This window comes from Molossus molossus, unplaced genomic scaffold (assembly GCF_014108415.1).
Source record: "Molossus molossus isolate mMolMol1 unplaced genomic scaffold, mMolMol1.p scaffold_m16_p_9, whole genome shotgun sequence".
Taxonomy (NCBI): Eukaryota; Metazoa; Chordata; class Mammalia; order Chiroptera; family Molossidae; genus Molossus; species Molossus molossus.
This window is the reverse complement of record NW_023425403.1, coordinates 18,832,462-18,858,152: the sequence shown is the minus strand read 5'-3', so window position 1 is coordinate 18,858,152 and position 25,691 is coordinate 18,832,462. Positions and strand designations below refer to the sequence as shown.

Below are 25,691 nucleotides of genomic sequence, written 5' to 3'. Positions count from 1 at the left end.
GCAACAGCATACTTATGCCCAGTATGAGAAATGAAACAAGAAGGCAGAGCATTGCCTTCCTCAACATCAGGCAACTCAGTTTTTAAAATAATATGTTTTTATTGATTTTTTAGATTGAGAGGAAGGGAGAGAGATAGAGATAGAAACATCGATGTGAGAGAGAAACATCGATTGGCTGACTCCTGCAAGCCCCATACTGGGGATCGAGCCAGCAACCCGGGCATGTGCCCTGACCGGTATTCGAACTGGGACCTCTCAGTGCGTGGGATGATGCTCAATCCACTGAGCCATGCCGGCTGGGCTCAGTGATTTTCCTGCTGTGTATATCTCAGCTAATAACCATGAAAGTGTGGCAGTATTGATTCGTGGGGTCACACATAAATGTAAGCAAGGAGGTAAATGTGCAAACACTGAATCCACAGGCAGTAAAGATCGACTGTTGTCACTACGCAGTTAACAGAGAAGATGAAAGTTTCTGAGTGAGAGGGACCTTGACCATCATGCTATAACTATTCTCTTTCCATGACAAGAAGATTTCCATGAGTGGAAAACCAGTCTACTACCAAAATAAAGTATTATTTGTAATTGAGATAAAGTCACCCTCCCTGTAGATTTTAACTTTGGTCCTATGTGTTCTCCTGGGATGGGCCATCTCATTTGTAGGTGTCATTGCTTTCCCTTCATTTTGGGGGGATACACGGTCTTTATTTTTATTCGTCCTGATGACATGTTGCAAAGACCTCAATCACGTTGTGGGATTAGGGCAGGAGAGAACGTGAGGAGTGAGAAGGCACCATGGTATTTGCATCAGGAGGCAGCTGGGAGCTAGAGGAGGTGACTGCACTTGGGCTTATAGAACATTGGGAGGAAAGAGACACAGGAAGGACCTACGGAGGAACTCCAGGTATAATTCACTTTTCTTTTTCTTTTTTTTTTTTATCCTCACCTGAGGATATTTTTGCATTCATCTTTAGATAGAGTGGGAGGGAGTAAGGGAGGAAGAGAGAGAGAAAGAAACATCAATGTGAGAGAGACATATTGAGTGGTTGCCACCCACATGACCCCAACCCGGGCTGGGGACAAACTGCAGCCGAGGTACGTGCCCTTAGCGGAAACTGAACCCGGGACTCTGGTCCACGGGCCGATGCTATAGCCACTGAGAAAAACCAGCTAGAGCTACTTTTTAATACATATTTATAGTTTTGCTGGGGACCTGACTCTTTTTCTTGAACCAAGTCAAGCAACTTCTGTCTATAGAAATTGAGTCTAAGAACATAAATTACAGGGTATGTTGGATATTGTGGGATAATTTTTTTCATGGATGACATTAAGGCCCCAGAGGAGAATCCCACTGTCCTTATCTCAGTGTCCTTCCATCTCTGTCGCTCTGCCATCATTCTCCAGGACAGAGGATTTTCTGGGTTAGTTTTGTTGGCCTTGTCTGGCCTAACACTCCACCTGAACCACCTTCTGCCCTGATACCTGCTGGGACTTAGTTCCCAAGATGACAGGAGAGGAACAAGAAGTCTCCGAACCCCTTTATTTGCCTTCAAATCACTTCTATATCTGGCTGAGTTTTTACCTAAGTTTTATTTTTCAGTTCACGAGAAATGCGGCATATCTGAGTTTAGATGTAGCAATGGTCAATGCGTGTCTTCTTCTCTGCACTGTGACGGGAACCGGGACTGCCTGGACCACTCGGATGAAGAAGGCTGTCCTGCTGCCTGGCCCCTGCGGTGCCCGTCGGGGGAGGTGCGGTGCCCGAGGAGTGGAGAATGTGTGTTGGCGGAGTGGATTTGTGACCATGACTTAGACTGCAAAGATGGAAGCGATGAGAAGGTAGTCCACTCTTCCTTCAGAAAAACAGATTTCTCACCGCAACAGTAACACGTACTTCCCTGTGGGAAACGTCAGAAAACCCTGAAACAGAAGGTCTCCCCTAATTACTAGCCAGAAAGCCTCTTGTAACTACACCAAAGTGTCCAAAACGTTAACATCCTGTTGAAAGACAGATTTCCGAGAGGCTTTTTATTGTAGGAGGTTTGCAACTGTCAGGCCTTGATATGACTTAGGCTATGACTTCGATGTCCCCGCAGAGAACGCTGGGGAGCTCTGCTCCCCGTCACCATGGAGCACGCCGAAGCTCCCACGTTGTGCACCAGGCAGCCTGGGCTGGAATCCTACGGCCTGCATTTGACCTTAAGAAAGTACTTACTTCCTCCCGCTCTATTTCCTCGTCAGCGAAATGGGTACAAGATATGTCTCGTGGTGTCTAAGGTTTAGAGGGGACCTGGGTGTAGCAGGCCCACAGACGTCCCCTCCCTTCCCCTTGTGCGTCCCACACCAGACCTGAGCATCAAGTCAGATTAGGTGCAAAATAACTACAGTGTGCTGGGGTGTGCGTTAGACAAGGCGGGAACATTCTAGAGAAGAGGCCCCAGAGCAGATTCCTTTGCTTACGCCTCTTACATTAAGACTTTCTAATGTGACAAAAGGAGACATGTCTCCCTGGTTTCCACTCACGTCTGGATCACCGCGCGCTCCTGCCGAAGCTCCGCTCCAGGGGGGATCTCAGGAGCGCATCCCCTCTGCTGGGGCTCTGCCCGGGCCTGCGGGGGGCTCTGGAGGACTGTTCCCACACACCGGCGTCCTCCTCCGAGACCCCCTCCCTCCCGGGGCGGAACGCCGCTGTCCCTGAGCCCGCACTGTCTCCTCAGGACTGCCATCCCCAGGAGCTCCGGTGCGGCCCCAGGCAGTGGTCCTGTGCCAGCGCGGACCAGTGTGTGCCTGCCGCGTGGCACTGCGACGGGCAGCGGGACTGCAGGGACGGCAGCGACGAGGCCGGGTGTAAGCGCGGGGCTTTCCCTGACGGGGGCAGGGGCGACCGGCTCCTAGGGGCCCCTGCCAGCCGCTGCCGGTGGTGTGAGCCCAGCTCAGCCAGCACGTGCCCCAGGACCGGAACCCTTCCCGGACCCGAGGCATCCCGTCCCCAAGGGAGGCCTTGCTGTGGGAGGGTGGGTGTCTGCGGGTGGGCCACCCAGGCAGGACGTCCGTCCCCAGGCGCCCCCGAGACGTGCGGCAGTGCCGAGTTCCAGTGCCGCCCCTCCGCCTGCCTCAACCTCAGCCGGGTGTGCGACGGGAAGGAGGACTGTGCCGACGGCTCGGACGAAGGGGGACAGTGCTCGGCAGCATGCAGCCAGGCCCAGTGTGCCCACACCTGCTTCCCGTCCCCGCGCGGCCCCGTGAGTGCTTCCGTCCTGTCCTCTCGCGGCTCTGACAGCCCCGTGCAGGCTGTCCCTGGGCGCTCCGTGAGCTCGGTCTCACGTGGCAGCCCTGTGCCGAGCCACCCACCGAAGTCCCTGTGCCTGGCTAAGCCGGCTCCTGGGGAGTCCCGTCTCGTGCTTTCTGGACCCCTACCAGCCATCCTCCACAGACTCTGCTACCATCTCCTCCACCCAGCCATGAACTCGGGGTCACACTGAGGGCTAAGCAAGAAGTTTCTGTGGTTGTCCCAAGAGCCAAATCATCCTCTCTTTAAGCCGCAGCTCGCGACATTGAGCACTTACCCATAAGGAAGTCCTCTCCCTGTGAGTTATTCGGAATGTGACCTGCCCTCAGATTAAGGATGGCCTGTGCTCTTGTCTAGCATTATTAGTTGGCTGACCTTGGCTCTGACGGGCAAGTAGAAGAAAACGGGGTTCTTGTGTCTAGTGATGGTAACATCTCTACCGGTAGACAGCCAGTCCAGTTGGGTCTGCCTGCCTCTTCACTTCCTGCTCATGCTAGGGTTCTAGGTGTCCTGGGTTGAAGGTGGACACCTTTGTTAGCTCGGGACCCATGGTGGTGGCAAGGGTGTGAGGGGTGTGGCAGGGCTGATGGGGAGAAGAGAGTGACTGCATTCAAATAAAGTGGGTTCCAAGAACCATTTGAGTTGCTGAAATTGAATGTGCTGCCTCTTGCTTTTTATAGCAAGGTCGAGGCCTTTGTATTAGTGTTGCACTGTCTTCGGAAAGTCTTACCGTTTTCATGAACCTCTTTCAGATTTGTGCTTGTGAGCGGGGCTTCGAGCTGAGGAGCAGCGGCCGGAGCTGTGAGGATGTGGACGAGTGCCAGAGGCTGGGGGGTCGGCCCTGCAGTCAGACCTGCGTCAACACCCAGGGCTCCTACAGCTGCGCCTGTCGTCCTGGCTACTCGCTGGAGCCTGATGGCCACACCTGTAAAGCAACAGGTTATTTGGAGCTGGGACTATCTCCTCAGCTGGGTCACAGGCTTCAACGTCCTAAATCTTCCAGGAGTACCAATGCAAATCTCTCTTTCTCGGGTCTTAAATGTTCCTGCCTGCTTTGTCTGTCTTTAGAGCAAGACCAGCAGAATCCAAAAACACCTTTTTTAAAAACAAAAACAAAAACTCATATTTCAGACTGAATTCGACTTTGAAAGCATCTACTAATAAGACATTATTATAACAAAACTATAACTCTGGCTTTTGTATCCATGGGTCAACCTTACCTGAAGCTAAAATAAGTGTCTGAAGTTCTAACAAACACTCCTTTCCTGCCCACCTACCCCCAAATATTTAGTTAGAAATGTGGTTTTCCATTTAAGCTAACCATGCTTTTATTCTAAGTATCTTCAAATGTGGGTATTCGCTTAACTATTACATCGAGGGAAGAGCTACTTAGGTACCAGATGGCTGGCATCACAGCCCTGGCAACGAGAAGGCAAAGACTACATTGTCCTTTCATTGCTTAGCCTCTGCTGGGGTTTACTGTTTGAACTCCTCAAGACCATACTGAAAGCAGTTCTTACTCAACAGGCCCTGAACCGATCCTGCTTGTGGCAATTCAGTTTAACCTGCTTCTCTACGGACTGAGGAGCTTGAAAGAAGATATTCTGGCAGCCACAGACAAGAACCTGATTGTTTTCTCGATTGACTATGACTTACTGGATCAGAAAGTCTTCTGGATAGAGCTCGGTGCAGAAAGCATTAAGTGGATAAGCATGGACACAAAGAAGAAAGGGACTGTAGTAAGAGGTATGCCCTTTGCCCTTACTAAATACTCATGGCATGAAAAGTAAAATGAATGGCCATTAACATTCTAAACATTGGTTTAATTATATCTCCTTAATTAAAAGGGACTGAGGCTCACTGGTTGGTTGAAATGGAAAGATGCATTGTCATCTCCAACAGACAGCCAAACTATCAGCCGGTGATCATCATGAGTAATGGTCATCTTTCTCTCCAAATACAAATAGGACTTTGGAGCATTTTAAAGAAGGTTGCTCTGATGCAAATGCATATATATCAGTTGAAAAATGAATTAACATGGCATTCTGGTCTGATGCCTATGAGCTGAAAGCTAGTAAGAGCTATAATTTAACCTAAGTCACATGTGGAATGGTTTCCTCTCTTCAGGAATAAAGCCGGACTGTATAGTGGTTGACTGGATTGGGAGGAATCTCTACTGGACAGATGGGACAGCTGGCCAGATTTTGGCAATTCAGTTGACTGCTATTTGGAGAGGAAAACCTGAGTACACGATTGTCCTGGATGACGACTTGAATCAACCACGGTCTTTGGCTTTAGATCCCCTAAATGGGTGAGTCCAGGCATGACAGGGTCTGGACAAGTTCTTTAAGTTTGTTATTCCTCCTTAGTTCTTCTTTGGTTGTGCTTACTCAACACAGAACAAGTGAATTGAAGAAACCTTATCTGACTTCATATTTTATGATAATGAGGTCAACCACACACATAGTAATTTTGAAAGTTTCTGGAAAGAGTTCTTTATTTCAGTAAGGTGAGATGTAGGTTACTCAGTTGGTGGCCCACCTATTCTTCCTTTATCCAAAATAAACAAATATACCTCTGAATAGAGACATTTTATGGCTTTAAAATTGCAGGGGGAGGGGGTAGAAGAATGGAACTAAGAATAGTATTTAATTTACAATAATGTGCTTGGTGAGGCGGGGGCAGAATAACTGTGTCTTGGGGTTGAACCTGGGTTTTTCATCTAGAGTACTTTCTCCAAGAACTTAGAGATACTAGAGACATTTCATACTTAGCAGAACCAAGTCCTCATTGGGATGAATGGAGATATATATATATATATATCTCCAATCAAATGAAAAAATAAGACAGAGCAAAACTCAGGATTCAGAGGTAACCCAGAATGGGTATCCTTCCTCTGTTTTCTCACTTTTTTCAATACCTTCAACCAGAGATCTTTTAACATGATCCTCAGCAAAATGACAGTAGTTTTGATTCAGCTAATGGCTTGTGGCCAAGAAGAAGGTCCAAGGCACATGCCTGCCCATGGAACTAGCATACTTTCTAGCCTGGAAGAGATTGTCAGGTTCCCTAAATATTTTCCATGGCTTAGGGACTAATGTATTTCTAGCCTTCTTACTCAACCATCACCATATTTAACCCCCAAATGATGACTAAACAATCACCATAAAATATTAAGGTAATCTTTTACTACTTCACAACTATGCTTAAGGAATAGACCAAGTTTACATTTGAAGAAAAAAATAATTGAGCTGCAAATCACTGTTTTAAGGGATGAATTGACGTTATGTTCAGTGAGGTAATACTCTATCCCAAAGCTGACTTTTATTCACATAGGTTAATGTACTGGTCTGAAGTTGGAGGAGAACCTCGCATAGAACAAGCTGGAATGGACGGTAGCAGGAGGAAAGTACTCATCAATGAAGGTCTTGGCTGGCCAACTAGCTTAGTTATTGACCAGTTGAGCTGGAAGATATTCTGGTCTGATGGCAAATTTCACTGTATTGGCTCTGCCAATCTAGATGGTACTGGTATTAGTGTAAGTGTTGTTTGGGTATTAAACTTGCATGAAATGTCATGCATCTTGTGTAAAACTTATCCTAGAAACCTCACCTTCACCATTGTAGATGTTGCAGCTAACACAGATCAAGAGCCCCTTTTCAGTTGCTGTACTGGAAGATGAAGTCTTCTGGTCTGAAACAAAGACAAGAACAGTACAGCGTATGAAGAAGATGACAGGCAAGAACAGAGCTGTCCTCATCAAGCGTATTGAACAGCCTTATGGACTGAAGGTCTATAGTGTACTCTTCAAAATATCCCCCTAATTTTCCCTGAAAAAGCTACAAATATGAGCTTCCCAAAGTACAAACTGGAGTGACATGCATCTAAAATGATTAAAAAGAAAGATTTACTCATCTGCTATTTTTAAGGATTCAGTAATGCATATTTCTTCCAGATAATGCACCAAGTCCTACAGCCCAGGTCTTCTAATCCTTGTCTGGACACTGGATGCTCTCACCTGTGCCTTCTGAGCCCACGATCCAAAGGAAGCTGTCATTGCCCGGTCGGACTCCTGCTTGCAGATGATGACATCAACTGTGTTCCCGTCAAGGAGTCTGCATTTCTGTTCCTTGCGTTGCCCACGGTTATCATGCAGGTACTGTCCACGGGCTTCCTCACCTGTCTGTGCTCGGGCTGCATTCTATTTCAGACTGAGTAATCTGAATTCTTCATGTACAGTTATAAATAGTAGGGACTCTTTCCCTTGAAATATTCTTCAAATATCACTTAAATTTTAGTATTCACTGTGTGCTGGGTGCTATCATGACCAACGTAAAGCAGCTATGCAATAAGGATGACTTCCACTTAAATTTCCTATTCCTTAAGAAATAGTACATCAGAACACAGTGCGATTAGTTCAGTTTAGTTCAGACAATTGTGTTAGGTTGTCCAAGCACCTAGATAATGATGTAGAGTAATTCCAAATACAAAGAGCCTGGTTCTGTTCTAGCCTGGGAGTGAGGGCAAGTACATTTTGTGAGGAAACTTTTCTTAAATCGTAGGGGTATAAAAGGTACTGACAAACAAGTCACCTCTAATGTCTGACATCTAGAGGACTTGGCATTAAAAAAAGAAAACAAATTTTGGGGTGGAAGATAAACTCTAGCTTCCTTAAGATCTTAATAGCAGAAGCTCATGTAAAGGGGAGGGCCTTTAACTGAGGAGTAAAACCTTCAGAGCACCCGAATTCAAGGAACTAAACGTGCTTGAAGCTCCAGGAAAGGAGAGAAATAACTGCTATCTGCTTTTTAGAAGATAGAATATATGAAAATCTGAACTTAAGTATCTTAAGGTTAACACAAAATCAAGATAATGAATTAGACTGAGCTCAACTGGTACCATCCACCTAACTTTTTCCCATAGATTTATCTGAAGAATCTAGAAGCTTTCCTAGGACAAGCAACTTTACCAGAGCATAGGATACTTCCCTTTACCAATGTGAAGCAGCTGGCATCCATGGACTACCTTGTCCAGAAAAAGGCACTCTACCTGTCTGAGTTGGGTAATGGTGATATCAGGCAACTGAGGCTCAAAGAATCTGGAAAGCTCTCTTGGAAGAAAGTCGTATCTGTGGAGGGAACAGTAATCGACCTTGCTGTGGACTGGTTAAGTGGAAACACATATTGGATTGACAGTGAGACTCCTCATATCAACGTGGCTTCGTCTAAAGGCCAATATTCCACTGTCTTGTTCAGCGAAAATCTGTATCACCCAACCTCTGTTGCGCTCTATCCACCTACTGCAATCATGTGTTTTGTGGATCTGGGTTCCCAGGATGACGGTGAGCGTGGCTCCAGCATCGACTGTGCCTTCATGGATGGCCGCAGGAGGAAGGTGCTGTGGCACAAATCCCAGGTCCCGGTGGGTCTGACCTTTTCAGATTCAGGGACCCGAGTATACTGGGCAGATATTGGTAAGTAATTATTACCTACACCATAAACGTGAGTCTGAGGGACCTTGGCCAGAGAGAAGTAGAAATGTTCAGCTTTCTGGTCTTCAGCCATAACTTCACATAGCTTTTTGGGCTGAGTTTATATTTTCTGTATCACCTCAAATACATACAATTATTCCCCATCCTGAGTTGCATATAACAGGCCATAGTCATGCAATAGCCCCTTTGTGAAGGCGTAAAATCAAGAACTTAAAAAATATGCATGAGCAAGTCCTTATGTATCACTGTTAGCGTAGAATGAATGAATGAAGAACTGGCCTTCAGAGAATGCATGCCACATCCTCTGGTCCTGGAGGGGAGGCAGCACAAGATGTAAAGAGCTGCAGGATAAATAAAGCACAGCTGTTTGGGCTCAATGAAATAAACTGAACCTCTCTTTCAGGGAGAGGACTCATAGAAAGTATTCAACAAGATGGTTCTAGATACAGAGTAGACCGCAGAGGAATTCAGGGCCTTAACTTCTTTACATATGGCCAAGGCATAATGTTTTGGACAACTATTGATGATGGTAGGTCTTAATTCTATATCTGATTGTCATTGTGATCTGAATTTACTCCTGGGTATCTAAAGCGACTCTGCTACTGCTTAGCACTGATCTTTGCTGGGTTTTTTCTTTTGGAAGAATAGCTAAACAACTTCCCTAATGTAACATGTATGTGTAATAGTGATTTTATGACTTAGGGGAGCTTTCATTATTACGGTTATTCTTTTTATGGTCCAGTTCTGCCTGAGATTTCTGGCATTCACACAAGGCTCTTTGCTTTGGAGGACACCTGTTATGGTAGAGAGAAAACTGGACTAGAAAACGGAACTAGGTTGTATAACAGCTCTGTCAGTAGCTAGTAGCTGTAACACCTTATGTGTAAAATGAAGACAGTACCTGTTTCAGTTGACTAAATACACATGAAAATGCTAGGTGAATTATAGAGCATCTTACACTTGCAGAGAATTTCTAGTATATTCAAAGAGATTGTCCTAAACCATATGCTCTAGTATATTGTTTTTGGATTTTGCTATTGAATCTAGATTTGCTAAAATTGGAAAATGCACAGTTTATGTGTTTATTTATTTATTTGGTTAATCCTTACCTGAGGATATTTTTCCATTGATTTTATAGATAAAGTAGAAAGGAGGGAGGAAGAGAGAGAGAGAGAGAGAGAGAGAGAAACATCAATATGAGAGAGATACATCAATTGGTTGCCTCCCACTTGACCCTGACTGGGGCTGGGGACAAACCTGCAACCAAGTGTATGTCCTTGACCGGAACTTGAACCTGAGACCCTTCGGTCTGAGGGCTGACACTAACTGACTAGGGCCAGCTTATGTGTTTAAATAAACTTCTCTCTTTCTATTTTCAAATTCTGGCCCATTGACCAGTTTGGCAGGCCACATCAGAATTTCAAAGACAAGTTGTCAGATCCTACTCCAGAGATGCTAACTTATTAGGTATATGGTAAGATCTTTGTGATTTATTTTAACATCCCCTGGTGACTCTTGTTGCAGATAAGCCATTTTCAGAAGTCTTCTGAACAATGTTTAAAGTCATTATCCATCAACTGTATGGGCTACATTTAAATGTCATCCATCCGAATGTCTATCTTTGGATATCTGGACATATGTGAATACACTCAATGTAGCTTATTAATACATGGTTTTATTTTGGAGAAAGGTATAGAATGTTTTTTATTTATCTGAAGTTTCTTCCCAGAAACAAGATTTAGAAAAATACATCTCTCCTCTGTAAAACTTTTGTAACTCAACTGGAGTTTATGCAAATGAGTGACAGTTTTCATATTGAGTAATATTCTTTGCCCAGGAAATTGTCTTAAAAATTCACTTTTGGTCCTGGCCGGTTTGGCTCAGCAGTTAGAGTGTAAGCCCGTGGACCAGAGAGTCTTGGGTTTGGTTCCCGCTAAGGGCACGTACCTTGGTTGCAGTTTGTCCCCGGCCCCGGTTGGGGTCGTGTGGGTGGCAACCAGTCGATGTGTCTCTCTCACATCAATGTTTCTCTCTCTCTCTCTCTCTCTCTCTCTTCCTCCCTCTTTCCCTCCCCCTCTATCTGAAGATAAATGCAAAAATATCCTCGGGTGAAGATAAAAAGAAAAAAATTCACTTTTGTTAATGGTTGTTCACTGGCTTTTGTTTCAGCTCAAATTACTAAAGTTTGGTATAGCAAGACAGAACTTTCAGAAAACAGGTGGTTCCAAGTAGACCAGAAGATTGTGGATTTAAAAGTTTACAGTAAACTTTCTCAGCAGGGTAAGTACATAACTGCAATGGTTACAACAACACTGACGTCTACTGAATTCCCCCATGCAGGGGATGTTCCATCCTACATTGTCTCCTTGAAATATTTCAGTATTTGCCATGACAATATTTCTCTGGCAAATTCCTATAGATCTGCACAGTTCTCTTGTCTTTATGCAGGTATATACAGTCTGGTTATGGTATATAACTAGTTCTGTTACTTATCTAGGAGACATAGTAGTGGTAAGTGTATTGAACTAGAGTTTGGTAGACTTGAGTTCTATTTTCAATTCAATTATTGTAGTTAAATTACAACTGTGATATAATCAAAATCTCCTTTTAGTTCCAAAGTGGAGCGAGTCTTAATTCTACTCGTTGTCACTTGTATCTACTTGTTATGTCAACTAATTCTTGAAATATCAAGTGGGGGTGGTGCTCAGATGTTTTTCTTCACCTTTCCTATAGACAAAAATGGAGTGCCTACCTGAATGTTTGGGGAGGATAATGACAGAGTTGGTCGAAGTAGTAATAGAAGAAATCTGTTCCTAGTAGAGATTAATCCCAACAATGTGAGCTCAGACAGTTAATCATACCTGCTACCACTATGTATGATTGAGTATACATATTAGTCTTAAGAGAATGCTGCCCCATTGCTTTGTTTTTGAAAGCCAAACTTTATAACTGATATTAGTCATGCTCAAGCTCCTAATGTCTTGGGCTTGTGGGGAGAACCTTTTTAGAATTCTTTAGTGTTGTAAATGGTCACATCACAAAATGATGATCATCTGTTGCTTAATTCTGAGAACCAGAAAGAGGGTCTCTGTCATCCTTAAAGTAGGTTTTATCTATACTACATGCATACCCATTCCACAATTCCTGGAATATCTTAAAAGGTAAAACCTCACTAGAAGTTAAATCTTAAGATACAAGGTTTGGAGAACTATGGGAAGCTGTAAATGGCTGACTTGATCGGACTATTCTCCCTTCCCATTTCCCCCACACCCTCTAGCAACCACCAGTCCGTTCTCTATGACTCTTAGAGGGATCATAGAGACCACAGCCCCCAACTTTTCATCTAAAGAGAGCTTTATCTATAAGACTCTTCTAGTTCTGAGGTTGGTGTGTGGTGTGAGAGGAGAAAAGAACTCACAGTGGAGTCTTAAATGAGCAGGAGTTCACCTCCATTTTTCTTAAGCCCACCCCTTGTCTGAACTCTTGGGATTCTAAAGCCATCCTTATCCATGAAGAAGACTCCCCAATCACTTGGTACCCAATTGACTAAAAGAAATTAATTTGAAGCACTGTCTTCTCTGGGAAAAAATATCTGAGTCCTATAACTCTGATAGTCTATTTGCAAAACATTTGCAGAAGACTCTTGTGAAAAAAATATAAATCAATATATTTTGGGGGGTGGGGACCCACAGGTAGTAACAGTTGCTCAAAAGACAATGGAGGATGTAGCCACATTTGTTTACCAAACCCTGAAGGACAGACTTGTAAATGTTCCAGTGGCTACTACTTGGCTGACACAAACAGATGTATTGAAGCTGTCCGGTGTTCTGTGCCGTCACAATCCTGCAAGGATGGTCAGAAGTGCATTTCCACGGAGCAAGTGTGTGATGGTCGTGCTGACTGTTTGGATGCATCTGATGAAATGGGCTGTGAGTAACTCCTGACCAGGACCCACTGTTCTTCACCATAAATGGCTTACTTTTAGTACTATCTAATTCCTCAGTAAATTATTACCTCATTATCACTGTGTATTCTTTAAACTGAACAATAGGCAACATCTAATGGGGTAATTGAATATAGGTTACGTGGACCCCTTGTGGAAAGCTAACGTGCCCCCTGATTTGATTTTAGAACAGGCAATGTAATAGTAAGCTCTAAAGGGCTAGACTGTTTGCATTTGTCTGAAAGAACATTCATTTAACCTAGATTTGACTCAGTCCATTTTGATCACTTGGTAAGCATAGCCCAGGGGAAGTAGGTTAGGCAAACTATTTAACCTGTTTTGGTTTCCCCTTTTAATGTGAAAGTGGCACTTTCTACCTCACAGGTGTTGTGAATACAAGAGGATGTGTATGAAGCTGTCATGTTAGTAGAAGGTGTATAAATGCTAACTGTAGACGGCTGTTATAGAAATACTGTACCAAAGGTGCCTTCATGGAAAGGTGTTTTCACAGCCAGCCAACTGATATCTAATCCTGCTTTTAACCACCAGCCTCTAATTCTGTAGCTCCAGCTGCAGTGATATCCAAGTCCTATAAGCGATAGAATTCAAGAGGCAGTGGGCTTGGTACTGAAACTGGCCATAAGTAGTAAAGAAAAAGATTTGGAAAATGAATCTTACAGGGAAGAGTTCTCATTGACTTCTCAATTTAAATTCCCATCTGCTAAAACCTGACTGGCTGGAAGACAAATTATTACCCGGAATCACTTTATCTTAACTAGGAAAGATGATGGATTTTCCCAGAGTTGATTCTATGGTTTTGCAAATGAGGGTGGTTTTGTTGAAAGTCCTGTGTTGGCAGTGACTCAAGAGGAGAGGGATGTCAATGAGTGAGACAATGATCACCTTCATCACCTGGTTTTAAAGCTAAACCAGAAACCTAACATACCTTGCCTTGCTGTCCAGTTCCTGATGACCTAGGCCCAAGAGTTAATTCTGCTCCTTAGTAATGATTTCACCCTTTTACATAGCTTGTTTGGAAGGGACGGTACTGGCTGCATAAAGTTAGACTGGCTTCCTCTGGATAGACGTTATCATGAGGGACCTTGGGCTGCCAGGAGTGGGACCACTCCTGTGAACCAGCTTACGACAGAGGAAAGTAGTGTTATTGCTAATACTGTTGTCTTCTCTTCCTATAGTTTGCTCTTTAGTGTTCACATAAAGAGTAACACTTGTGCCAACAATAACAGAGAATATGCCGAAGTGCTTTACCCACAAACTTCAGATTCCTCTATGGTTAGAAGTATCCTGGTGCCTACTCCCTGCCTAATGCCTGCCCCCCCGCCCCTGCCCCCACCCCCACCCCCGGCCACCACCACCAAATCGGGTTCAATACTTGCAACTTGTAGATCTTGCTAAAACCTACGGTTTACTTGGACTCAAAAAAGTTTTAACTATGTATAGATAAACTTATATTTTAAAAAGACCTTTCTAGCCTATATATTTACTATTTAGATCTACCACACTAATCCTTATAGAATAAACCATTGCAACTGAGGGACGCTGCCTTGGCTAAACCTATACACACCATCATCAAAAAGTAGATTGGTATTGTCGATAGACTGGTCCTGAAACCAAACATTTTAAATGTTTTAAGACATGCAGTTTTTAAAATTTTTTAATAGTTTTTTCTTTGGTCAAAAGTAATGGTAGTGATGTATGATTTCATAAATTCAACCTTACCTTGTTAAGTTCGTTAGAATTCTTATTCTTCTGAAACAGTTTTTAACTGATACATATGCGTATATATCCACACTCATAGCTACTGTTTTTGTAGGTACCTATCCAGATAAAACTCATTCAACACCAATACCTGAAAAGTTAAAGGCTGGAAAAAGGGTGATTCCTAATGCAGCCCAACCTCTCCAGGCTACCAAGCCCACCAAGACCAGATCTCTGGGTCCAGAAGAGATGAATTATCCTGTCAGAAAAACACTGATCCCTCCAATTCCTGATAGAGAAAGCAAGCCATCAGAAACCAAGGAAACAGAGAAGCCTGTTCAGCCCAAGGACTCACAGAGGGCAGAACATCTGCCCTGTAGCAGTGATTTCTGTAACGGGAAGGGAATCTGCACAGTGGAAGGGGAGCTGAGGAAATGCAGCTGTCAGATGGAATATGGTGGAGAGTTCTGTGAAGAGGCCGTGCATGGACCGGCCCCTGGCTACATCGCCCTCAGCATAACCATCACCTTGCCAGTTGTTCTGGTAGTTCTGGGAGCATTTGTGTATTTCAGAAAAGAACATGAACTAAAAAGGTGAGCATCTCTTAATGTCTTCATGGGATAGTTTTATTCCAAAGAAGTTGCTTATAAAATAAGATGAATGGGGTTGGAGGTCTGAGTCCACTCTAGAAATTTGTCCACCGAGAAAGGCTTGAGGTGATGAAGCAGCCTCACCTGTTAGATGTCCTGGAAAAATAACAAATTGGGACCACTTCTTTTAGTGATACCCGGGGCAGATAAGTCTGCCCCAACAATTGTCAGTGGCACAATCTCGGATGAAAAGAGGATATTCCCCACCAGTGAGGCAGTTAGTACCAGTGATTGGAAGAAAAAATTTGTTAGGAGAGGTATATTAGTTTGCTCAGGCTGCTACAACAAATACCTTAGACTGGGTATCTTAAACAACAGAAATTTATTTTCCCACAGTCATGGAGGCTGGAAGTTTGAAATCAATGTGTCAGTGGAGATGGTTTCTTCTGAGGCTGAGGGTTGGTTTCTCCTTGAATTGTAGATGCAGACTTCTCTGTGTCTTCCATGGTCTTCTCTCTGCGCACGTCTGTGTCCTAATCGCCTCTTCTTATAAGGACATCAGTCATATTAGATCAGGGACCAAACAGATGACCTCCTTTTAACATAATTACCTCTTTAAAGAACCTCTTTCCAAAAGCAATTGCATTCTAAGATAATGGGGTTTATGACTTTGACATATGAATCTGAAAGGGACACCACTCATCCCATAACAGGTGAAATAAAGAAACCAAGGAAAGATTTAAAGCGAAAGCAATGTTTTTCCAAAGAACAAGAGAGTCACTGGATTGAAGAAGTAAATGAGAATAACAAAATGATGATTTAGAGTAGGAAGATACAGTAACCAAAGAAACTGATTAGGTAAGCAGACATTCAACAGCCTGTGTGTCAAGAAATATAGAGATGACAGAAGCTGTAAAAGTTACATCTCTGTCCAGACTTCAGTTTACAGACTGGAGAAAAGGCCAGAGGAAGTGCCATGTCTTTGCCCAAGGTAACACTGGTTAGGTAGTAGCTAACTGGTTAATATTAAGATGACTGAGATGCTGCCCTTGGGGTTCTGATTGTCACCTCACTTTTCGTTTTTTGTTTTTACTACATTAACTTGCCACTTACCTATGTCCAGTTGCCACTTACCTGTCCTTGGATTCAGTACTCATTGAATTCCATTACCTGGTTCCCCTCAACAGAGACAATGTATCATTTCAGAAGTTAAATGAATATCTAGTACCAAATAATAATTGACTCAAGTGTTGTCATTCTAGGTCGTTTGCTTTCTTAAAGAGACAATTAAAACAGTGCATAATTCCTAAAAAAAACCCACCAAAACCTTTGATTGGGGACAAGTTGACCCTTTCTAACCATTTGCCAACCCAGCTTCTGCCTCAAGGAACAACTCTTTTGATTTTGTTTCTTTGATTTCTAGAAATAGTACAGCCTCGTCAAGAAACTTGACCAGCCGTGAAGAAAATAACCAAGAAGAAGAGAATCTAATGAACAGTGAGACCTTTGTTAATGAAGCCTATGATGAACAGGTATGCCTGGAAGTGTCTTTGAACAGATTTTTGAGAGACAGTTTCAGAATGACCCTTCTGAAAAATCCCAGCTGGGTGAAAGATCTGTATGCTTTCATATGATTCTAAAACTAAGTACAGGTCTGGCTGGTGCGGCTCAGTTGGTTGGGCATTGTCCCATACCAAAAGGTCACTGGTTGATTCCCCGTCAGGGCACATGCCCAGGTTGTGGCTACATCCCCAGTAGGGGGCATGCGGGAGGCAACTGATCCGATGTTGCTGATCTCTAGTGCAAACTAAAGAATGATGCACTAGTATATCAAACGAATGGTCAGTAACTATTTTGTCTTTAGAATCTGTTCAATCTTTAGTTGTTCAAACTGAAGTGAAACATGCATGGGATAATAATCAAGAAATTGAGCTTTTGGTGGACTTCCACAAGGAGTTCAGTCATACTGTGGGGTGAGCTGTGGGATGTTAGTTGGAGTTACTCCTAAAATTTATACCTCCCTGTGATCTCTTCTAACTTCTGTATAGCTCAACCATCTCTGTGTTTTCACTTTGTTTTAATGTAGTGCCTATTCTCAATCTTGAACTCTCTTTTCTTACAGGATTTGTTAACCTCTTTGCAAACTGACTAATCTGATTAGATTAAAAAGGAGCTGAAACATCTCAATAAAATCTGTTTATACATCTCATTGTGTACTGTTTTAACTTCTGGAACAGTCTCTGGTCAGTGGTAACTGATTAAAATAACTGCTTTTTAGATTGGAGGTTGTCATCTGGTTTTGTTACTTGGTTTCAGTGCAATCTAACTTAGGTTGTAACTTAGGTCATAGTTTATCAGCAGAAACTTTCTAATCCCAGTGCTGGCTCAAAACTAGTCAGGAGTTCTGGATTTGAATCTTGACTCTGACACTAACTTTGAGCCAGTTAATCTCTCTGAACCTTTTTCTCCACCTTATGAAAGGGAATAATTTATATTGAATTTTTACCTCCTAGGTTAAAGGTCAGGTTTCTGCAGTGTAGTAAATGCGCAAGGGTTAGTTCCCTAACACTCCCTCTCTCAGATACATTTTGCTGCAAAGTTAGTACTCACTTTTTTTGAAAATTTATAAAATCAATATTTTTCTTGTGCTTTCATATGATTGTAAAATTAAGTACAGGTCCTGGCTGGTGTGGCTCAGTTGGTTGAGTATTGACCCATGCACCAAAAGGTCACCTGTTCAATTCCCCATCAGGGCACATGCCCAGGTTGTGGCTAGATCCCCAGTAGGGGGCTTGCAGGAGGCAGCTGATCAATGTTTCCCTCTCATCAATGTTTCTCTCTCTCTCTCTTCCTCTCTAAAATCAATAAAATTATATTAAAATAAATAAGACTAAGTACAAGTGAACTACTTTACAGATATAGAAACTCGGATAAATGATTTATCTGACTTCTTTGCAGTAAAGTGTGTGGATACTGTGGGCAGCAAGCTGCGGAGTTATCGGTGTGGACCAGGACTCCTCTCACCTAGCTCTCGCCTGCTGGGGAAACACACAGACGCTACTAGATCCCAAAGTCCCTCTGACTGCATGCACCTCTGCTTGTCTTCCCGGATCTACTTTATTCAGGGGCATTGGCTTTGTGACTGGAGACAGGTAACAACGCAGAGAATGGTCTAAAATTCAATAGTAGCAACTTTTGGCAAATCTCTTAATCATGAAACTGTTTCCCCAACAATAAACATGGGATTAACAGAACCTACAACAGGCCAGTTGAGCATCAAATGAAAATATGAAAATGCCTGTATGCTTAGCATAGTACCTGAGTCTGATAATAGGAGTCCCAATTATAATAAACACAACTAAACTTGGAAGACTTTTCTTGCGTCTTGTCTAGACTATTCATATATAGTTTCTTCTACACTTGTTTCTAGCATGAAGGGAAGTCCTAGACTTAATGCTGTGGGTATAGTACATAAAATAAACTGTGCTTTGCAATCAAATATAAAAATTCCCAAGTAGGAACCAGTTTGACCTGAATGACAAACGCTGGGGGTTCTGCTTCTCTGGAGGCTGAGAGATGCTGCAGCAGCATCAAGTTGCCTCAGGGGCTCAGCTATCCTTGAGAGAAACCATTTCAGCATCACAGTACCCTCCACCCTTCTCATCCACCAGGTGAATCTTAGGTTCGTCTTGCTACCCGCTCCCAAGAGCCATCCTCACTGCCAAATCTGCCCTTGGTAAGGCTGTGCCTCTCTGTGTGCGAAGGTGCATAAAAATGACACAAAAGAATCGAAGTTGAAGGCACACATGACTGACGTACAACAGGATTACCACTTTCTCTGGACACGCTTAGCAGCTGCCTCGTTCCCCTGAGTCCCTGAGCTCTGCCGGACTTCCAGGCTTTGTATCCCTCACAGCTCAGCCTACTTCCACATCGCAGGCGCTCTGACAGATGTTCTTCCAGCCCCACCCTTCTCCTGTGCAGTCCCGGTTCCCGGAAAAAGAAAGCTACTGAAGCCAAATCTCCTGATAGGTCAGGCATGGCCCCCTCTCCTCGTCTGCTGCTTGTTTATATCTTCCTGTCTTTGGTCTCTTAGGAATATCTGCCTAAGTATCATCCTGCCTGAATCTGTTTAACACACCCTATTCAAGAATTTACAAAACACTTAAATGAGCTTTTCACCAGAAAGACCTAATTTCACAAAAGGATACTTAAGAGTTTATACTTAATTTCTAACCATCCCTTTCCCCTAAATTGGTCGTAATATGTCAACTTATCTATTTGGAGCAATGGCATGTTTTCAACTGTAAGAGCCTTCCCTTGTGATCATCTCTGTATAAGGTGTTAATTTCTTCATTTCTCTCCACCTAATAGATGGAGCAGTAAACCTATAGCAGAAAATAAACTTGAGTTTCATTATCACAGCTCTCGTGTGGATGACGGGAGGAGTGGGCCAAGTTCCTAGTTCTTTAACTACAGGTAGGTTTGTGAGATTCAGAGAAAGCTAGAAGTAGACCATGGAGTTTGTTGCTATCAGACCAATTACTAATTTTATAGATCAATCAGTTTTCCCACCCTTCAGTATTCAAATTTCATGTTTCTCCTCTTAGCCTCATCTAAATTCTCCACCTTCACTTTCAGAATATTAAATTCAGACAGGCCCTCTGATAACATCAATCCAGTCTTCCCAGTTGTACAGAAGAGAAGACAAGTTCAGCAAGGAAAGAGCTTGAGCAATTAGTGCTCAAGGACAGGCACCTGGCTGGGAGGGGGTCCGCCTCACGCCAGCCTGTGGTGTGTGGGTTCTTGACTTCATGCAGGAAAGATTTACACTAGCCCAGGTGATTTTGAGAGTTCAGTTACTAAAGCTGGGGACAGTGAAACAAGGGCCTAGGATAGAAGGAATAAGAGAGAGCCTACCTAGGAGGGGATGCTTTGGTTTTTAAAAAATGTTATAAGAAATAAATGAGCCTAGGCAGGGCTGCTTTGGCTCAATGAGAAGTCGGAGAAGAGGGGGGTCTTGGAGACAGGTTCAGGGGGTTAGCCTGGGATGGGTGGCTGTTGCCCATTGATCACTTGGTTGCAAGTCTGTGGGGACCCTTAGAGTTTAGGAGATGCACACCTGCGGGGGAAGCAGGGGGGGAGGGGTAAGGCATGGCATGGGCATGCTCCTCGGCGGGGGAGTACACCTGGGTCATTCATTTTGAGGGTTTTAAAGGCTGGGGTTTAGGGGAGGTCTTAAGGGAGGATCTCAGAACATTCATCAGCTTTATGCGGATATGACACAATGAGATTTATTTCCTTAACTTCAATTGTCCTTGAGTGTGGTTGGCAAAGGGCACTAACAGATTTCTGCTCCCCCTGAGTAGAGTGCTTTCAGCTAGTTCTCATCTGGTTAGGGAGGAGAAGTGCAAACCATTTACTCCTAAGTGTCCTCGGGTAGAGAAGATAGAATTGTGCCATTTACTAGATGGCTGGAAACTGCTAGGCCATTTCACCACCTGTCTCAGTGTCCCTGGTCCACTCGTCCTGGCTTTCTAGCCCGTCTCACTAGGAAACATGTCACTCAAGCTCTAGAAAACCTGTAGTTACTTGTTCAGTTTCCCTCGGCCTTTCCTGTCAGCGACCCTCAAATAGCAGCCACTCAGAGGGCGGAACCCGATTCAGTCGCTCCTGTGCGGTCCCCAGGGGCATCAGTGCCTCTGCCATGGGTTTGGGGCCAGTGGCCTGCGGCCACAAACTGCTTCTTCTGTACGTGACAATTGGTGTATATGGTGAGGAAGACTCTGGGTACAGAAGCAGCTTTTAGAGGAAACTTTAACTTATTCAGTTGCTAATAGGCACTAAGGAAGTATTAGTTCCCAGTCTGGGATCACAAAAATAAATAGAAACCAACCACACCCTTATTCTCAGTTTAGAGGTAAAATGGGAAAATACACCGAGAAAAACACACATTGAACATGTATATGATATGTTCAGATATGACTCCTCTAAGCTGATGGGGCACAGTAGTTGGGGAATGGGCGAGAGACAGTAATGATGGCGAGAACCTGGGCTGTGGCCAAATCTGAATGGAACTGAAGCTAAGAGTGGATGATACATAAGAAAGATCCTGAGGGTTTTGAAGAGATGAATGGCAGACCTTCATGTTAGGAAGGTCGGAGTGGAGATTTGGGGTGGGGAGGTGTGTTGTGGGTGCCAGGGATCCTGGTTGTTAACCTTTCCTAGCATCTGGGGATGTGTGGCGAGCCTCTGAGATTCAAATTCTTTTCTCCACCGGCTGCACTGTGGGGCTGTCTACACATTGGCAGGGGAGAACGTTCCTTACCAGCATTGTTTCTGTTTGATTCTGAAAACATGCCATTAAACAGATTAAATGTGTTCCAGAGTGTCTTCCCTCCTGGAGAAGCTATTAGCCTGACAAAAGACCACAGGAGGTCCCCAGCTTCTCCCTGTCCTCACCACTCTGTTCTGGGGCAGAAGCAAGAGGTGCTGGAGCCAAGCCGCTATGCCTACCTATTTTCATGGGACACTGGCGTTTGCTGTCTCTCTGCCTGGAATGCTCCCCTCTCCCTCTTTCTTTATTTTTAGAGTTTAAAGGGAAAGCAAGTTTATTAGTGCAGCCGTGAGACAGAGGAGGGCTACTGCACAGGCAGAGCATCCTCTCTCCCTCTTTAATTTCTCTTGAGTATCACCTCCTGATCACCTCCCCTAAACTACCACCCTTTTCTCCAGCCCTGGACCCTGGCTTATTATTCATTTTCCTTGTACTCATCTCTCACACTAGACTGTGAGTTCCACAAAGTCAGGGCCTGGAAGTGTTTTGTTTTCCAAGGTGTCACCGAGGCGCTGACAAAATGACAGGTGCCCCAAAACTCACTAGATGAGCGATCTAGTACCTAAAGAGGGTGGTGGCTGAAGCATCTTGGGCAGCACCTCCCACAGCCTCCACAGGGGCTGGACAGCATGTGCTGAACACCTGGCCCTCTTTAGTGAGGGCGCGCAGCCGGGCTGGCGAACAGGTGCGGCGGGCACTGCGCTAATGCTGCGTCTGCTCTACTTCCACCGACTCCTCCAGGCATAGCTTGAGCAATCTGGAAAGATTTCACCCACTAAATGAGAACGTGCTTTGAATGTAATTAGGATTATTGAAATGAGTTGTGATGGCATGTGATAAAGTCAAGGCAGCCGTGCTATTTCCCATCATTGTCTTCACTGAGGTGAGATTGCTAGCTCCTTAGTTGTTATTAAGTTCAGGGTGAGTTTTCACCCCCAGCAGCAACTCCTGAGGTGCTGGCCTCCTCCAGCACCTTGAGTCTCAAGCTCATCCATTTGTGCCGCTGTGGCAGAGTGACCCTCCGGCCCACCCAGATCAGGCCTGATGCCGGAGCCTCATTCTGTGCCAGCTTGAATAGTTTTTGGGAGCGAAAAGAAGTATGTTGTTTTCAAAGGGAGTTTTGGTTTTATTTCTGTTGGTAGGGCCAAAATTAAGCTGTTCTGCCAGTAAATCTTAATCATGAGAGGAAGTAGTTTGAAGATAAGCCAGTGGATAATAATTGGGGAGGAAGGAAAACTAAAAACATACAAAACACCAGTTCTTTGTTTTCATCGAAGCTTCCCTAGAAACGTACAGAACTAGGATGAAGAAAAAAATTCAGTGAGTTTGGTACCTGCCAGAAATGCAATGTCTTTGTGTTACCTGCGAGATCCTGATTTCTCAGGTGCCCAGCCCCTTTTTGAGGCGTTAGCTGAAAAAAAACTGTTGCCTTTTCTCCATTCTGGCTCGGTTCCCGGGTGGACAGCCCTTAACTCAGCAAGAGGGCAAGCTCTCAAAGGTCTGGTTATGTGCTGCTGCCGGACTGAAATCTGAGTGAGGCGCAGGCCCAGTGAAAGTCTGGCAGCCCCAAGTGGCGGCCGGAACCATCAGCCTTGGCATCTCCTGGGAGATCTTAGGAAATCAGTTTCAGGCCTCACTCCAGACCTCCTGAATTTGCATTTGAAAAAGATCCCCAAGTGATATGCCTGCACTTTAAAGTTGGGTCAGAAAAAAGATGGAAACAGGGCATTCGGTACAGACTGGCAAAGGCAGTGCATCGGTATTACCCCTTCCGGCGCTGCTCTGGGGCTCCACGCGCTGCTTCGGTCAGTTCCACGGGTCCCGTTATCATGCTCACTGAACTGATGGGTCCCACCCCTGAACTGGCTACCGGGCAGGTCTCACAGGTGAGATTCTGCTCAGTGAAAGGCACCTTGAAATCAATCATTTGGGATTACAGCCGGCCCTACTGGAAATGTAGTCCTGCTTATGAACCCATCGCTGCCTACCTGTGACTTTAGGCATCACTGTTACCTGAGGAACAGATTTCTAGTCTCACTTCATGTGGAAGTCAGTGTTTAGTTTTTCCAACAATAGACAGAAAATAGCATGAACCTGAAAATAACACAGTCAGAAATTTAAGTGGGGCCTGTTGGCATCTTTTAGTAATCTTATACTAAGACGTGTGAAGATTTGAGCGCTAGATTTCAGGAACTGTGCCTAGGCGTCCAGGAAAGTGTTAGCAATGGAGGCTTCAACTCCTGAAGCTTGCACTGGAGACAACAAGCTTCTGTGGGCATACTGAAAATCTTACTTTCAGATTTTATTTATAAATGAGAGATACATAAAGTCACATACTTTAACCTAATAGGATCAATAAGTTCCATTTTGTACCAAATATTTAACCTATGGTCTTCTATGTCTAGGGTGAGGTAGCCGAGGAACAAAACAGTATAGCATTAGTCTTCTCATTCTTCTCTGGCTCCTAGAAGAGAAACTGTGGTGTGACCTCAACTTTCATACCAAAAATAAGTGATAAAAAAAGATTAATGCTACTTATACATGATGAGTTAAATGAGTTAATCAGGTCATTTCATTCCATAAAAGCCACTAAAGCTGCTGGTATTACATGGCTCCACATTTATTTTTAAGATCCTCATTCACACATAGCCAGAAATATATCGGTCTTGAGAGTTTGCAGGAAAATGAACGATCCAGCAGAAATGAATACTATTTAATTATGTTGATGTTTTTGAAAAGTTCATCGTCATTTCAGAATATTGTTTCAAGGTGTAAACTCATTTTTGAGCTTCTATTTGCTGATTTTGACTTTTTGTTGTTATTGTCCCTGGTCAACACGATGCAAAGTCACAATGTTTCCTTCAGCTAAAAGTATGAAAAACCTGTCACTCTATAAGAGGACCCTGATCCCTCTGGAGAGAAAAACTAAACTCTATAAAAAGAAAACCAAATCCAACCTGAACTAATCGTCCAAGGAGTCTAGTTTGGTCGCAGGAAAGGAAGATGGCCCTCCAAACCATTTACAGAACCAGGAACAGTGCCCAGGGGTCCAACTCCCAGCCAGGGGTTTCCAGTGGCAAGGCAACCTTCAAGTTCAAAATTGGACGATGGTAGGGCGAGTCCTCCAAGCTGGGGTGGGGATGGGGGTCCCGTCTACAAATCCGAGTCGCAGGGCAGGGAGCTGTGGTAGGGCCGGGTGCTCCGCGAGGAGGAGCCCTGGGAGTCGGACACCGTCTCCCCGTCGAGCACGTCCACCGAGTTGGTGTAGGTCTTGGGTGGTGGCCGCGGCATGGGGAAGCCCACTTTGGGCTTGGCAGCGGGGCCCACCTCGGCGGGCCGCGGCCGGTGCTGGCCGTTGCTGTAGTACTTGATGGCGGGTGTGAGCGCAGGCTGCGGCCAGTCGACGTACACGGTGCTGATGCTGGGGCGCCGAGCGCTGCTGGAGGACGCTTTGCGGCGGCGGCGACAGCACTCCGCGCACCAGGGCGCAAAGCTGAGCGCCAGCGAGAAGCCGCCCAACAGCAGCAGGCAGCTGCCCAGATAGCCCAGCACCAGGCTGTAAGCGACCTCCACCACGACGAGTTTCTCGTCCGGGAAGGGCAGGGCGGCGCGATCCTCCAGGAAGTGATTGTACCAGGAGACGGGGATGAGGCTGAGGAGGCCCGCGGCGAAGAGCACCAAGCCCGAGGCACCGGAGAGCGCGAAGCGGGGTTCGTCCTCCCAGCAGCGCACGCCAAGCGACGCCAACAGCAGCCCGAGGGCGGTGACGGCCAGCGACGTGACCATCAGTCCCCTTGCCACGAGCACCAGTTCAGCCTCCAAGTAGTGCAACTTGTCCTCCTGGCCGCACTCGCGCTCGCGGCTGCTCTGCTCGCGGCAGATGTCCCACAGGCCCTGGTAGTGCACCTCGTCCTTCGGCTTGTCGGGGAAGCCCTTCACCAGCCGCCAGCCGGGCGCCAGCGTGCTCGTCAGGTTCAGCAGCAGCCCGCAGGGCGCCAGCACCAAGCCCAGCGTCATCACCACCGGCGTCCGCATCCCCAGGCGTCGCGCTGCGCTCCCGCGGGACGGCGCACCTGCTGCCTTCTCCACCGACGCCCGGGCGGGCGCGATCTCAGGCCCCGACGGGCCCGGGGAGCGCCAGGTTCTGGCCCCGAAGTCGGCGCGGGCGCCACCGCGGGCCGGGGGCCTGCGTCCGGCTGTCTCGGGCCGCTCTCGGTTTGCGACGCGGGACCGTCCTCACTCCATGGCTCGTCCCCAGTTCTCTCCTCGCGCCCCAGCCGCTCTGCCTTCCGACCGGCCGACTGTCCCCAATCGAAACCACT

The 25,691-nt window shown here is 45.3% G+C and overlaps 2 protein-coding genes across 2 annotated transcripts in view; one reads left to right on the top strand and one right to left on the bottom strand.

Annotated features, from left to right (window-relative positions):
- LOC118623029 (prolow-density lipoprotein receptor-related protein 1-like) overlaps positions 1-17,164 on the top strand; it is a 42,762-nt gene extending 25,598 nt beyond the window's left edge. Inside the window, exons 18-33 of the mRNA XM_036250604.1 lie at positions 1,601-1,839; positions 2,718-2,847; positions 3,061-3,242; positions 4,042-4,228; positions 4,817-5,035; positions 5,417-5,600; positions 6,626-6,827; positions 6,916-7,080; positions 7,245-7,445; positions 8,213-8,762; positions 9,184-9,309; positions 10,950-11,060; positions 12,473-12,709; positions 14,558-15,035; positions 16,456-16,650; positions 17,155-17,164. Of these exons, the coding sequence (XP_036106497.1) occupies positions 1,601-1,839; positions 2,718-2,847; positions 3,061-3,242; positions 4,042-4,228; positions 4,817-5,035; positions 5,417-5,600; positions 6,626-6,827; positions 6,916-7,080; positions 7,245-7,445; positions 8,213-8,762; positions 9,184-9,309; positions 10,950-11,060; positions 12,473-12,709; positions 14,558-15,035; positions 16,456-16,650; positions 17,155-17,164 (3,416 nt within the window). The remainder of the gene's footprint in view (positions 1-1,600; positions 1,840-2,717; positions 2,848-3,060; positions 3,243-4,041; positions 4,229-4,816; positions 5,036-5,416; positions 5,601-6,625; positions 6,828-6,915; positions 7,081-7,244; positions 7,446-8,212; positions 8,763-9,183; positions 9,310-10,949; positions 11,061-12,472; positions 12,710-14,557; positions 15,036-16,455; positions 16,651-17,154) is intronic.
- A 7,334-nt stretch (positions 17,165-24,498) lies between these two features.
- CLDN23 (claudin 23) lies at positions 24,499-25,487 on the bottom strand. The gene has a single exon (XM_036250232.1). It carries the CDS (start codon positions 25,402-25,404, stop codon positions 24,523-24,525), a length of 882 nt encoding a protein of 293 aa, XP_036106125.1. The 5' UTR covers positions 25,405-25,487; the 3' UTR covers positions 24,499-24,522.
- Positions 25,488-25,691: the final 204 nt, after the last annotated feature.

Excerpts from the sequence above, each read along its gene's own strand:
- CLDN23 (XM_036250232.1), bottom strand. The coding sequence starts at position 25,404 with ATGCGGACGCCGGTGGTGATGACGCTGGGCTTGGTGCTGGCGCCCTGC.